Source organism: Penicillium vulpinum, assembly GCF_028829585.1.
Source record: "Penicillium vulpinum strain IBT 29486 chromosome Unknown utg000004l_segment0_segment0, whole genome shotgun sequence".
NCBI classification, from domain to species: Eukaryota; Fungi; Ascomycota; class Eurotiomycetes; order Eurotiales; family Aspergillaceae; genus Penicillium; species Penicillium vulpinum.
Window position 1 is genome coordinate 7,644,997 of NW_026643244.1, and position 14,001 is coordinate 7,658,997.

Sequence of the window (14,001 nt, forward strand, 5' to 3'; positions counted from 1 at the left end):
AACTATGTTGAACGTATAATGGCTACTACTATTGCTACGGCACTAAACCAGTGCCTGAAGCAGTTGACAGAATCAACCAGCTCAGGTGCACTCGCGCGATATGAAAATGAAGTCTCTCAACGTCGATGGTCAGATGAATTGGGTCGACTACGGATTTGGGCTGGCAACATTGGTGCTCATCAAACCGGGCAGTCCTCGCTAGACCATCGACTCCGTGATGCTTCACATCTGAAGAGCGAGACTGTGAATATTTTGCAGCGAATGCTACGGGTGCTACAAAGCCTGACCGACGTGATAAACGAACAAGAGGAAGATGAGGTGCAAATTGACGATTCTTTCCTTGGCACCAGCGATATGGAATTGGACGACGAGAACAACGAGACAGATATTCAAGTGTTATACCAGAGTCTACGGAACATTATCAATCTCCTGTTCCGGATATCCATGGCCATTCGTAGGCCTGCCGACCATGACCGTCTACTGGGGGTAAAAATCAAGAATGCTTCGTTCTTTGAACCATGGGCCCAACAACACGTTTCTCACAAATTTCCGCACGCCGATGAAAACACGACTCAACGTCTTAGCGCTGCTATGGCAAGACAAAAAGCAGTTTTAAAATATTTTGAGCGGCACAAAGCAAAGCTTAGCAAAGGACTAGCTTCCACAGGGGAAACAGAGTCCAACTATCTTTCAGAAACAGTGGCAACGGAGATGGCACTGGCTGATGACATGGACCAGCTCCAGTTCCTCGAAACACACTCCACATCGGGTGTTTCCCAAACATCATACGCCCCCAGCATGTTTACCGCAAATGAATCGCTGTCCATCCCTAATGCACCAAAGGAATCCGCGGATAATAACCCATTTGAATGTCCATACTGTTGTCTTATGATCACAATCAGGAATACTCAAGACTGGGCCCGTCACATCTTCCGAGACTTGATGCCATATGTCTGCTTATCACCTGAATGCATTACCCCATCAAAGCTCTACGGCAGTCGTCGGCAGTGGTATCAGCATATTTGCGAAGCTCATTCCACGCCGAAGAGTCCGCAGGGTGGTTTAAATTGTCCTCTGTGTCATGTAAATATCCAACCACCACTGACATTTGAGCGGCATGTTGGAAATCATATGGAGCAATTAGCGCTATTTTTTCTCCCCCGTATCGATCCAAAGGAAGACGCTGAATCGGAAGCTGAATCGGAACCTATGGTTTCGGAACTTGCCGAATATATTAGTGGTCCTGGTAGCGACTCGGACGAAGTAGAATCCCCGAATGATTCTGACCATCCTTTCACTCATACTGCGGCTGAGGACCCTAGACCTGACAGAAGTCATGATGGGCAAAGTGAGGTACATACAAATGTTCCTAACTCTCCGTATTCCCAGTTGCTCCCCCTACATACCCGACGCGGTAGCACAGGTGACGTAATAGTCCTTCATAACGACCGGAGCAACCGGTCACGAGGAGCGAGTCGAGAACGACCTCTGCAAGAGTGGACTGAGGTACCGAGGATCACTGCATATGATCCTAATTTGAATTATATTGGTCGCCTGAGTCGGAGGGACTTCGGCATCGAGTTCCCCGATGAAAGACCCAAAAGCTCGGAGAAAGGAGATGTGCCGGACGCTGACGCATATTCCTACACTGCACCTCGAGAACAGTTCTACAGGGATTATCCGGTCCGTCTTGAAAAGACCGATGCCATGCCAGGGGCGGGAAAAAGCACAGATCGCCTGACAAAGTCTATAGTCGCAACAGTAATTCAGATGCAGACACATCTGACGAAGCTCTTCGAAATTACCGCAGTAAAAGTCGTCAGCATGGCGAGCGTCGCGATCGTCATAAGCGTCGTGTGGCGCAGACTCGCAAAGTGGATGGTTCAGATATTACCTCACTGCATACCGACGAACAGCCTCTGCAAGGTTTGCAGCCTAGCCCTTCTCCAAAAGATACAACCTATCCAAGATTGAGTGAGAGCGATAAGCGTATTTTGAAGGCTCAGCAGAGTGATTTCTCAGAGGATCCCAAGCCAGTTCGAGAGGGCGTTGCACCTCTCAAGCAAGGAGACCCAGCCGGCATCCCTCCGGGAGCACGGTGGACAAAGGTTGATCGACGGCTCGTCAATCCTGAAGCCTTAGAGGCTGGAAATGAACGCTTTGAAGAGAGCTCAGACTACGTGATGATTCTGCGAGTTCTGACCAAAGAGGAGATTTTAGCTTACGCTACAAAAACACAAGAAATTCGTGGTATGTCTTTGCTATCCTACCCATGTTTCTGAAGGATACGCCCTCACAGAGAATATCACAGATAATCGCCACAGACAAATAATCAAGGAGAAACGTCTACGTATGAATAATTCCACTTCATCGACAAGTGAGACGGACATGTAGATCTGCTACCATTGTAGAGGTCGTCCTCAACTCCACATTTGCGAAATTAACGGAGTCTTTCAGATGAAAGAAGGAAGGTACAATGAATGCGACGGCACTCAACACCCCTCAATTCCCTGCGCAATAATCTCCTCCAGGGATGTCCACCCTTCTCGCCCACAGAATTCCCGCAGGAGTCTTTCTGCTTCTTTGGCGGGAATAACTTCACTCAGATCACGTCCCTCATCAACAGGAGGTTCGGGGATCAAAATATTATCAGGTTGTAGCTTCTGAACAGCTAAAATCATATCAGTGAGGTTTATAGGAGCAGCAAATCCAAACAGTCGCCGAGAGACTGTATTTGGGTCGAGGAGGGCTGCTGCATGGAGACGCGCAATGTCGATGACATCGCAGAAGTATTCTATTTTTGTACATTAGCTATGATCAAACACAAATCTAACCGCAGTATGTACTTACGTGGCGCAAATAACCCGAATGCACTTGGATTCCCCGTGGTGATGCCACGAACCCAGCCCATTGTTGAGCCGTGGATTTCTTCGTGCAGAATTCTCTCGATCTATTCCGAGTCAATATAATTTGTGTTGCATAAGCAGCCATCCGACTACAGAACTCACGGTAAAGTTTGGCAACACGGTATTGAATTGGAAGTCTGGCTTGTTCTTCTCCATCCAACTCCACGCTTCCTTCTCTCCCTCGGTCTTAGAGGCACCATAGCAGAAAAGACCCTTCAAATGCTTCGGGGTTTCGCTGAGCGAACAGTCCCGCGCACCTTAAACCCTAGTTCAAGTAGACTGTGGACGACATTACTCCCAATATAGCCGTTGGCACCGGTCACTAGGATCCGGGAGCCCTGAGGCAGGTAGTAAAGTTGTTTAGCCATGGAGGAGTCTTCGGTTAGATTCTAGCTTGCAGAAAAACAGGAGGAATGGCGAGAAATCTAGTGGGGAGGGACTGTGGAGTTGAATGCTCGCTCGGACGGTTTTCAAATGGGCTAGTGGGTTGCTTGGGATACCTTAGGGACATAGCTATTGATCAGTTTGATTAGTGAGATTATGGTTTGGATTACAAAGTATGTATCTAGTCTACAATTTGCGCCACTTGTACGGGGATAGGCGGAATAGACGGGACATTAACAAGAGAATGTGTTGCCCAGTGTCTATGGGTCCCGGGTACGACGATCTGTCCGGCATATGTATGGTGGATATCCAGTACGGAGTAGTTAGTATGCATTACTTTGTACATAATATTTTGTTATGCACAGGAATTATCCCCTAGACTCTCCAAATGGTCAGAATTGCAAGGATTCTAAGTTGAAGGTTATATACATGGCAAAGTCCAGTTCATGCTTTTTACCCGAAGCTGCCTTCTACCTCGAAAACAGAGTAGAGGGACAAAATCTCTAAAAGCAAGAGTTATCACTAAAAAGACCTTGCAAGTTCGCAAAAGTCATTGTTCTTCTATAACATCTATTGTTGCACTTTGTACTTTGTACTTACACTCTCATCTCATTGGCCACCATGACATCATAGGTGGATACACAACTGTCACTTTCTTCAGTCGTTTACTTCGTGTAGTTACAACAACCATATTGAATATATTTTCACATTGTTTGAAAAGTTGGAATATAAAATATAAAACTAGAATATCATATCCATCATGCAAACCCGTTCTCAAACCCGCTCCCAAGAACAACCCTCCCAACCCCCAAAAGAAGCTACCTACGCCCAATCCTCGAATCCCATCTCACATACGCCACAAGAGCAACGGGCAACTACCGAGCCGGGCCGACAACATGGCGATACCATTGGGACAATTAAACGCACAGCCGAGTCCCATCCTTCGAGCGACGAAAAACTCGCTCGTCTGAGCGCACAGCACCAGCAACATGAACAGCAACTGCACAATGCACCTGACGTCGATACAGACTACGGCGTGGAGGAGCAGCCCGCAGAGGGGTATATTGCGGATACAGTTCAGCGTAAGGGAATGGGGATGCAGCGTGCACAGGCTGGTGCTCATGCCGGTCCTGTTGGGAGTGCGGGTGGGCCTGGTCATCCCGGTTTCGGGGAAGCGGATGATCTGGCGGCGAATATGGGATCGAAGAGGGTTGAGCATGATCAGATCCTTGGCGATAGGATTGGGAAGAGTCCGCCTGAGCCGGAGGGGGACGGGGAGGTTGTTGAGACGGAGGCTGTCAGACGACGGAAGTTGGAGTTGGATCAGACGTTGGATGTTTCGGGGGCTGTTAAACAAGCCTCTGGTGATCCTGTAGTGGGTAAATAGGAAATAACGGGGTGTCTCGGTGATGTATCTGCACTTGCAATGGCGTTGAAATTATCGTGTTGTGAGATTTGGGCATAACTTTCATTAGGTACTGCGGGCTAGCTAAGTGCTGCTTGTAGTGACATGGAAACCGGACTTGCACTCGGTCAGACAAACTGGGTATGATTATTGAAATAGTAACGCCGAAAAATTCCAACATTGAACATTGTATATGAAGAAAAATTGGAGATCAGATGTCGTCCCCGGCTGGCATGCCCATGGAGACCTTCTTTAGCTGCAGATCCTTCTTCAATTCCTGGATACGTCGGCCCATCTTGTTGCGCAAAATATGATTCTGCACCTTCTCCCACTGTGCTGTTTCAGTTCGGATGAGAGATTCCAACTCGGCGACTTCCTCACGTTGTTGCTGGAGTTGTTGCTGCTGCTCGATTTGATCGTCGTCTAGTTCATCTTGCTCGTCCTCGTCGGATATATTGCTCTCATCGGCAGAAGTGTCGCCGCGTTCGGTCTGTCCTTCAGCTGGCGTGAAATGTTGCATAGATGAAGTGTCTGCATGCTCTGTCCCCGCCCCCGGTGCCTCATCATCGCCAGCTGCCAATGCAGCTTCCATCTCGGCAGCAAGGGCATCCTCAAAGTCGTCCATCATGTCTTCTTCCGCTTCGCCGTATGCATCTTGCTCATCATCATATTCATCTTCGTAGGCCCCTGATTGCACTAAGCCCTCGACGCGATTCAGGGATGTGCTGTCCACTAACTCGAACTTAGGAGGGAAAATCGAATTTTCGTCCTGGGCCATGAGTTCTTCCACGGCCTTTTCAACTTGCTCAATTGTGCGCGTGCTAACGCGGTCGCGGAATCGCCGTTTGCGAACCCAGCGGAGGGGTGGTGCGAGACCGTGTGGGTATTGAAGTGTCTTTTCATCGGGGCACTCAACGTCCGGGGGAAGTGGGTAGTCCATAGCTTCTTGGTCACTATTGACGCGCCCTAGCACCAAGAGCATTTGACAGATATCTGCTGACTTGTACCAGCCTCGCCGATCCCAACTTTTCATGCCCTCAATGATGCAGGGTAGATCCACCAGGGCTGCCGCATATTGGTGGTCGCGAACCTTCACGATGGCGCGCCGGCCCTCACGGGTGAGTGGTTTGAGACCGAACTCGCTTGACTTGAAGGTCTTGTCGTTCATCAGTTTCTTTATATGCTCGCAGTCCTCTCCTGGGAGCATCCGTAAGATGAATTGTTCTTCAATGGCAGGATCATTTTCGGTGTCCGAGGCTTCAGAGTCGTAGCCAACGCCAACCGGTCGGTTGGGAACGATTCCCTTGTTTTTGATGCGGATCGATTGCAAGGCAGGCTTCTTGGATGGGATTAGCTTTATCCGCTTGGGACCTTGTTGGCTTGTCTCAGGTTCCGGTTCGGGTTCGAGCTCGGGCAGCGCGAGGCTTTCGGCCGGTCGCTTCTTTGTCGATTTCTTCTTCTTTGGTTTCTCTTCACTCTCGGGGTGTGTTTTTCGTGCGATCTTCAGGGTGAGCTTGCGCGGAGGTTGAGGAGTTTCGGCTGGTGCAGGTGTAGGCACGGGTGCGGGTGCAGGTACTGGCGCTGGTTCTTCAGCTGGCGGGGGGTCTGGCCTCCTTGAGAATTTGATCTTTAAAGGCATAGTGCTGATATGAGAGCTACCCGAGAGGTAGCAAGTGTGAAGATACTAGGAGATATGAGAGAATGGAGGATGTGTAGGTGAAGCAACTGAGGTCGCGCGGAAAGATGGAATTCTCCGCTTTGGATTGCGGCGCGCCAACACCGCACGTCCGTCTCTTCTAATCTCCTTTGCTTTTTTTCACACTGACCTTGCGATCTCACTCCAACTCTCTTGGCCGATGATCTATTAATCGTTCCTTTCATCTCATCAAGAAATTCCTCTGCTCTTGCCTGTCCATAATGTCAGGCCCAAACCTTCACAACGCTCTCCTCCGCCCTCCAATCATCCAAATCCTGCGTGCTCAAGGCTTCCACTCAACACGCCCCTCCGTCTTGGAATCTATCCAGGATCTGACTGGACGGTATTTGATGATTCTCGCCTCATCTGCAGCGGAGCATGCCGCAAATGCGCACCCATATGACCCAGTTCCCGGCCTCGAAGACATATACCAAGCTCTGCAGGACGCAGGAGCTATCCGACCACAATTACGTGAATGGGAAGAGGAATGGCAGGGAGAAGAAGATATGCGAGGTCTTGATGCTTTCCTCAGCTGGATCACTGGTCCTGTCCACCGTGAAATCCGACGTGTTGCCGGCTTTGTGCCCAGTGAGGGGGACATGGTGGATCCTGACGCTGTTGAAAAGGAGGATTACTTGACTGCATTGAAGAAGAAACATAGTAAGACTGGTGAGGAATCTCGTTACGCTGGAACCGTCCTAGGAAAACACGCCGAGGAACACCCGGTCATCATAGAGGGTGGTGCGCCCAGCATTCAAGATTGGGGTGCGCAGATTCGTGCCAGAGCTTCAGAGCCAACGGACAGTGATAGCTCAGGTGTCAGCAGCGCGCCAAGTCACCTCTCCGAGGATCAAGCTATGGAGGGGTGAAGGCCTGAACACGGCCTCATGGAATGCTTGATTTTTGAAAGAGTCAAGCTTGGATTTCTACTTCACCAATGTGCTCAGATCAGGGCCCGACACGTCACCTTTCCGGTCAGATTGTCTTTCATCTCTACTTCCCTATTTGAAACGCAAACAGTCCCCCGCCACCATCTGCTGGGACAATCAACCTCCCCAGTGGCCAGCGACATTGTTCCGACTTGACTCGAGGCATAATCACCGCCTCCACATTGCTCTTCAAATGAGACAACCCTCTTTATAGCTCAGCCACCAGAACTCTACCTATGCATTACCACTGTATATACTGGGATGGGTATGAAAGCCCGGTGGAGAGTTGCAAGCGGATTCACTCCGTTTTGGGAGGTGCAAATTGCTAGGATCTCATTTAGTTGGGGATTGATAATCATTTTGACTCAATTTTCTGGCCCATCTTCACTTATGTTTGCATCTGGGCATTTGAGCGGATATCATAATCATATCCTGCGTGGATCATACATGTTGAATTCTGATGTGGCATTTCTGCCTGTCCTTGGAATTGCATCAGGACACACACCATGGGATCTATCCATACGTCCACGGGTCCATAGTTGTTTTATGTCAGCTTAAAGCCACTTCAAGCAATATCAAATCTTCGAGTGGCGAATAGCGAACTCTTGGTATCTATAGTATTGACGATCAATATTAACTACCGATGCAGCGGCCTAGGACAAACTCAAAAAACCCCATGTATTTGAAGCCTCAGCTAGTCAAATCTCTAGGTTCCTTATTCGCACCGTAATTGGCTCTATAGGTAGTAGAGCTGAAAGTGTCCTAGTGAATCAGGCACTTCCCCAGAGTCCTCCACTGAATTCCTTAAATACACGGATATACAAGCATTTGAAACATTAGTTAACAAAGATGAACGAAAAATAATATACAAATCAACTACCCCAGCTAAGGAACCGCCTGATAGCTGCCTTTGCTACGCAGTTCACTTTGTCTCCATCTCAACTTCGACTCCTCTAACGTCGTGAGCTCTGCGCTGTATGCACCATCGTTCAAGGCGCGTTGTAGACGACCGCTCCGGCGTTGCTTCAAACAATAGAATACAAAGGCGCCAATGAGAAGAGCACCAACAACAGCCGCACCGCAGTACACACCGATATGAGCCCCTGAGCCAAGATCATCCCATTTCTGGGACAGGGTCTTGGCTGGTTCCTTGTCAAGTTGTGTTTGGGCGGTTGAGTTTCCACTGCGATCTGGAGTAAGTCCCGATGTCATTGAATTCTGGCCTCCAGAAAACTCACCTGACCACCTCAATACTCTCATACGTGCCCGTATGCCCGGTATACTTGTACTCCTTTCCAGTGGAGAAGTCCTGAACGCGGATCTTTGATACGGTCATAGTGAACGGAACATCAGACCAGTCAACCAAACCACCGCCCCAATCGAGATTGCCTTGCGACTGTCCCTTGACTCCAACCGGCCAATTACTAACCTTGACCTGACAAGGCGTTTGGGGGTAGTTTTTGCCATACACGGCCAATGGCTCAGAGTATTTCACTGTCCGCATCAAGTCACCATCGATCCACCATTCAAGACGGTCTTTGTCCCAGTACGTGGTGTAGTTGTGGAACTCGGTATCTGCATTTGCAACCGCATGATATCCGCCCCGGTCACTCGTGGTTGTGTTTCCCTTGCCAAAGAAATTCGATTGCACTCCGCTCGTGTTATAACCAACCCACTCCCAGTCAATCTCGTCGAGGTCGTCCGACTGTAGGATAACGCTGCTGATAATGCCGGCTCCCTTCGCCATCTTGATGTGCGCTTCCATCACACCGAAAAAGATATAAAAGTTGGATACTAGGAGAGTCGAGGCGTTTTCAGTTTGGATGGTGAACTCAGCTCCTTCGGATGTGTAGTCCAGGGTTCCGGTCTTCATGTCCCAGAGCTCGCTGTCAATGGTTGAGTTGAACAGCCATGTGTGCTCAGTTCCGAGCGCGGGATCCGCACTGCATGTCTTGTTGATTGGGTTGCACTCTGTTCCAGTGTATTCGGCGTTGCTGACCCTGGCAATAGTGGTCAGGGCCAAAAGGAAGAACGGGAACCATGATCTCATGATTTCGGAGATCTACACCAAGAGCTATGTCCAGCTTGATCCTAGTACCCTCACTGCACCGCTTTATAGCGCAAGTTCTATAAGGGAAGTATCAGGACAGAGGGAGGGAATTGATGTGCAGAATTCAACCTCTATGGAAGGTCATCTAGGAAAGGAGATAGGAGTGTCTTTGGAGGGGGGTTTGTACAGCTGAAAAACTCGCCATGACTGCTAGCAAAAGCGAGATTAGGGAGGTCAATAAGCGAGATAGCAGGCTAAAGCCATGAACAACACGAGCTGTAATTAGAAATTTGTCCATACTTAGTCGAGCTTAGCGCCAAAAAAGTGTCGCAGACGACTCATCCAGTTGAGGTTGAAGATATGGGGACTGATGTTATCTCCGAGTCCGAGGCAAAGCTTTTTGCGAAGCTTGGCTCTGCACTATATACCAGGTACTAGCTCCTTAGCGCAAATTAACCTGCCTCTTCGCGTTAGCTGTCTGTTAAAGACCCACTGACAACGTAATTAGGTGGCTTTTTTTACGATGCTGATTGGCCATGCTACTTTGTTTATCCCACCAGCATCCGCTCTAAGGAACAGATCAGGAATAATATCCGTTCATTGGCTATGCCTGCTGAGAAACAGAGATGATGAGGAAATTAAAAATTGGAAAGGGAAAATGAGAACAACCCAAAGGGTTATTATTAAAATCATGAAACAGCCCTGGAGAGTATTTAAAATGTCGAGCTCACCTCTTCAGATTCCTCTTTCGTTCGTGATTTTCTCTTCTGCTGAACCTTAGGTTGGGCGAATTTGTGCAATCTTCTATCGAAATGAAGGTAATAACCTTAGAAAAGCCACCGATCAACTGTTTTCCTTCTCCTAACAAGATTCGCGCAATATAGGACCATCCCAACACTAATGGGGAACCGACTTGGATCGAGTTCAACTACTTTGACAAGCACTTCACTTCCCTAGGCCATCTGTAGCCAGGAAGCATTCTCTTAGTTGAGAATTGGCCCCAGGAAATGGCAGGCAAGTGATGTCCTTGCCAAAGTAGTTGGACTCGCTCTATCTCGAGGCCCCGCTAGCCCTGTCTTTCAGCACAGAGGGAATGGATAGAGACTGTCAGTCCCACTACCTTTATAGAAATTCAATCATATTTCCCTCTGCTTTATAAATCTTCCAATGCCTATTTTCGACTGTCCAGTTAGTCCATCGACCTAGATGCAAATCCTAAAACAGAACCTTACTGCTTTCGTGAAAACCAAACGCGCTCACAAATACAAACAGTTGGGTCGTGTTTTGCTCTTTCCTATCTCTCTCGTGAACCCCAATATGTTTGCTTTGTTTACAAATCAATTTTCAACTTCCAAGGTTGTCAACTTGTGATTTCTCATCTCGTCTCTCTCCCCTCGAAGAGACACGTCTGTTTGCCATACCAACTGATCCATATCAAACATGAAGTGTAGTCTCGTTTATGCGGCCCTGGCTGCCACAATCGTTCTTGCCCAGAAAGCCCCAGACTGCAATGCCTTCGTCAAAACTTGCCCATTCAACAAGGGCAACACCAAAAGTCATATCAGCTATGACTTGACACAGACTTCGGCTTTGAATGAATGGACAACAATTGGTGGAGCAGTGGGCACGGGTTCTCAGGGTGCAGAGCTCACCATCCATAAGCAAGGCGATGCTCCGACAATTGTCACAGACTACTACATCTTCTATGGTGAAGTCTCTGTTGAGATGAAGGCGTCCCCTGGCACTGGCATTGTCAGTTCTGTCTACATGCTGTCAGACGACAATGATGAGATTGACTGGGTAAGTTTTCACTTACATTCATTCCCCTTAGGAATAGTATCTAATGATAATTATATAGGAAACACTGGGTGGTTCTACCGACAAAATACAGACAAATTACTTCGGCAAGGGTGACAACAGTGAAGATTACAATCGCTGGACCTGGCAGCCGGTGACGACCCCGCAAGAATTATTCCATAAATACACTTTGATCTGGGCCAAGGATAAAGTGTCATGGTCGATTGATGGCACCGTTGTTCGGACCGTTGATTATGCTGATGCGAAAGGAGGAACTCGCTTCCCACAGACACCGATGCGTGTTCGAATTGGTATCTGGGCGGGAGACGATCCGAGCAAAACAAATCCAAGCAAACTCAAGGGCGCAATCGACTGGGCTGGCGGAGAGACTGATTACTCTAAGGGGCCATTCACGATGTACGTCAAGTCAGTTGAGATTGTCAACTACACCCCGGCAGAGAACTATGTATATTCCGATAAATCTGGCTCTGCTGAGAGTGTCGAGATACATAGCGACGTCTCCTCGAGCAAGACTTCGATTTCGATCCATTCGGGTACCTCAACCACCGATGTTGCCTCACTGGGTTCGTCATCTACGGTTTCATCTGCTACAATCGCATCTTCCACATCGCAAAATGGGATTTCCGCCGTCCCAACCATCAATTCAAGTTTGAACTCGGGCGCTACGACCAATTCTTCCAGTGCCACCAGCACCCTCCACATGACCACATCTGCTGAGACCAAAAGCACTGTCACGCGTTCCAATTCAACATCAGCAGTGAGCCCTTTGACCACAGTTAGCACGACTTTCAAGTCGAGTACTAGTGCTATCACCTCGACCACCGGTTCCTTCAATTCTGCTTGTGCCCTGGGTTCGGGTTATCTCGCACTTCTGACACTCATAGTGGGATTTATGCAGATATGGACTTGGGTTCTCTGTGTTTGAGCATTATCCAAGGGATACTTGGATTAGGTCTTTCCATATGGATCTTATATCCATGAATCTTTTGTAGTCACCAGAGTCTTTGAAAGGCCCGCTACGAATCACTCAATTCAAACTCCACTGGGACTTTAAAAAGTGCCATAACTAGCAGCGTTGAATATCGTAATACGTGGATTTTACGTACTCCTTGGAGGGGGAACAAAGTACACGAAATAGATCAATTATAGTAGTATCTAGGAACCGAGGGAAATGGTTAATTGAGATTGATAAAGGTATTCAGTAGTGGATCAAACGTCAGAGCAGCCCGCCTCAGAGATACCAGTCAGTTGATTGCGCGGCGAAAAGCGCCTCCTTGAGGATACATGCTGCGCTATACTCAATCTCATCCTCTCTCATCCAGTCAAATGACCGATTACTTACCTGGTAACTGGTCCAGTCACTGGTAAGAACCAGGATTGCCTCAGGTAAGCAAAGTCTGAGTGTCATGGAGAAGCGTTGGAATTGGGCATACCCAAGAAGATGGCTGCGAGGCTTGCGTTCATCGCAGGTTGCCTGGAATACCAGCTCGCGACAAAGACTATCTAGTTTCTCAATCACTTCGTAGCGCCTCCATGCCTTGTATGTCAAAGTTTCAATCTGGGTTTCCACAATTTGGACTATGTTGGTGTATTCTGCCTCAAGACCCGTTCCAAATATTGGGATCGGGGACATTGTTGTGGATGGAATGTTAGTAATGCAGATAGATATATCCAGTTTTCTAGTCAGTTTTCAGCTCAGCTAAAAGTGAGTATTAGGATACAAATCGCCTATTAAAGCTAAATATAAAATTGAATAAAAAGTCCCAAGCTGATGTGGGACCAAGGATACTTATCACTACCTACCTGAATAGGTAGAATTTCAAAGATATTACTTGGCTAGAAAGAGACAGTCAAAGCAATTGAAACTTCATTGTTTTGGAATACCTTTGGTTATTCCCATGCGTTCGAAGTCGTAATCCCTCAATGAATCAAGTTTTCTCGTTGCTTTTTTCTGTGACAACTAATCCAAAACCAGTGGGACAGGAGATGTGACCTTCAAGTGGAAATGAAAAGCAAGACATAACGGAAGTGCAAGAAAGCCTTGCGCATGAAAGTTAGTGTACTCGATTTTCTATTCAATCCGTGTTCACATTGCATGGCAGAGCGCTGTTTGCGGGCAATATTAAATCTAAAGGAGACATGACCTAGCTCTATTTCTCGCAGTAGCAGCCTTCCTTTGGTAATTTCTCAGCTTCACAATAAAACTCTTTGAGAAGATATAAACTGAAAACATCTCCTGTTTTCATCAGACACCATAGTGAAACCGTACCTCTGTTATTCTTTTGTGCTGCAACACGGAATCATACAGAATACGACAATTCCCAGCCTCAATGATACAACGCAGTCTTACAAAAAGGCTCTGAGATGTGACACTAAACACATCAGAAGGCAGTACTCCGCGGTAGTGATTTCTTTATCTTTGGTTTAGCTCATCTACCAGAAGGCGGATTTTACCATCGTTAAATCTACGTCTTGCAAGGGCGCTCAAGTATATTTGAGAAATTTTGTGTTTTCACTTGAGCGTAGAAGTTTTGATAACTAATTCTTGAATGAACACACTGTTCTTCGGAGCCTCTTAAGTGTGAATGACACTCGCCAAATAAAACAGACAGCCTCTCAGTGTTTCCTCTTCAAAAATATTATTAAAGAAAGGCTAAATAGACCCCTATGATTATCTCACATGAAATGCAAGAATTTAAAAAAAGAAACAAGTTGGATACACTTGGTACATTGGCCAATGACATTGATAGTTAGAGGACCTGGGTTTCTCATATTCTTTCACGTAGAATTCAACCATGTTCGCCAACTAATTC

The 14,001-nt window shown here is 47.6% G+C and overlaps 8 protein-coding genes across 8 annotated transcripts; 4 read left to right on the forward strand and 4 right to left on the reverse strand.

The window, feature by feature from the left end:
• Positions 1-18: 18 nt before the first annotated feature.
• N7479_011420 (uncharacterized protein) lies at positions 19-2,282 on the forward strand (the record flags this gene model as incomplete). The annotated part of the gene is made up of 3 exons (XM_057259111.1): positions 19-1,353; positions 1,436-1,506; positions 1,754-2,282. 3 exons carry the CDS (start codon positions 19-21, stop codon positions 2,280-2,282), a joined length of 1,935 nt encoding a protein of 644 aa, XP_057106569.1.
• Positions 2,283-2,492: 210 nt separating this feature from the next.
• N7479_011421 (NAD-dependent epimerase/dehydratase) lies at positions 2,493-3,274 on the reverse strand (the record flags this gene model as incomplete). The annotated part of the gene is made up of 4 exons (XM_057259112.1): positions 2,493-2,794; positions 2,851-2,950; positions 3,009-3,119; positions 3,164-3,274. The coding sequence occupies 4 exons, from the start codon at positions 3,272-3,274 to the stop codon at positions 2,493-2,495; spliced, it is 624 nt and encodes a 207-aa protein (XP_057106570.1).
• Positions 3,275-4,050: 776 nt separating this feature from the next.
• N7479_011422 (uncharacterized protein) lies at positions 4,051-4,677 on the forward strand (the record flags this gene model as incomplete). Its single annotated transcript, XM_057259113.1, has 1 exon — positions 4,051-4,677. The coding sequence occupies one exon, from the start codon at positions 4,051-4,053 to the stop codon at positions 4,675-4,677; it is 627 nt and encodes a 208-aa protein (XP_057106571.1).
• Positions 4,678-4,906: 229 nt separating this feature from the next.
• N7479_011423 (transcription initiation factor TFIID subunit 7 family protein) lies at positions 4,907-6,334 on the reverse strand (the record flags this gene model as incomplete). The annotated part of the gene is made up of 1 exon (XM_057259114.1): positions 4,907-6,334. The coding sequence occupies one exon, from the start codon at positions 6,332-6,334 to the stop codon at positions 4,907-4,909; it is 1,428 nt and encodes a 475-aa protein (XP_057106572.1).
• A 278-nt stretch (positions 6,335-6,612) lies between these two features.
• Positions 6,613-7,260, forward strand: N7479_011424 (Bromodomain associated domain protein; the record flags this gene model as incomplete). Its single annotated transcript, XM_057259115.1, has 1 exon — positions 6,613-7,260. The coding sequence occupies one exon, from the start codon at positions 6,613-6,615 to the stop codon at positions 7,258-7,260; it is 648 nt and encodes a 215-aa protein (XP_057106573.1).
• Positions 7,261-8,205: 945 nt separating this feature from the next.
• On the reverse strand, positions 8,206-9,370 carry N7479_011425 (glycoside hydrolase family 16 protein; the record flags this gene model as incomplete). Its single annotated transcript, XM_057259116.1, has 2 exons — positions 8,206-8,503; positions 8,559-9,370. The coding sequence occupies 2 exons, from the start codon at positions 9,368-9,370 to the stop codon at positions 8,206-8,208; spliced, it is 1,110 nt and encodes a 369-aa protein (XP_057106574.1).
• Positions 9,371-10,810: 1,440 nt separating this feature from the next.
• On the forward strand, positions 10,811-12,113 carry N7479_011426 (glycoside hydrolase family 16 protein; the record flags this gene model as incomplete). The annotated part of the gene is made up of 2 exons (XM_057259117.1): positions 10,811-11,170; positions 11,229-12,113. The coding sequence occupies 2 exons, from the start codon at positions 10,811-10,813 to the stop codon at positions 12,111-12,113; spliced, it is 1,245 nt and encodes a 414-aa protein (XP_057106575.1).
• A 306-nt stretch (positions 12,114-12,419) lies between these two features.
• N7479_011427 (uncharacterized protein) lies at positions 12,420-12,821 on the reverse strand (the record flags this gene model as incomplete). Its single annotated transcript, XM_057259118.1, has 1 exon — positions 12,420-12,821. One exon carries the CDS (start codon positions 12,819-12,821, stop codon positions 12,420-12,422), a length of 402 nt encoding a protein of 133 aa, XP_057106576.1.
• Positions 12,822-14,001: the final 1,180 nt, after the last annotated feature.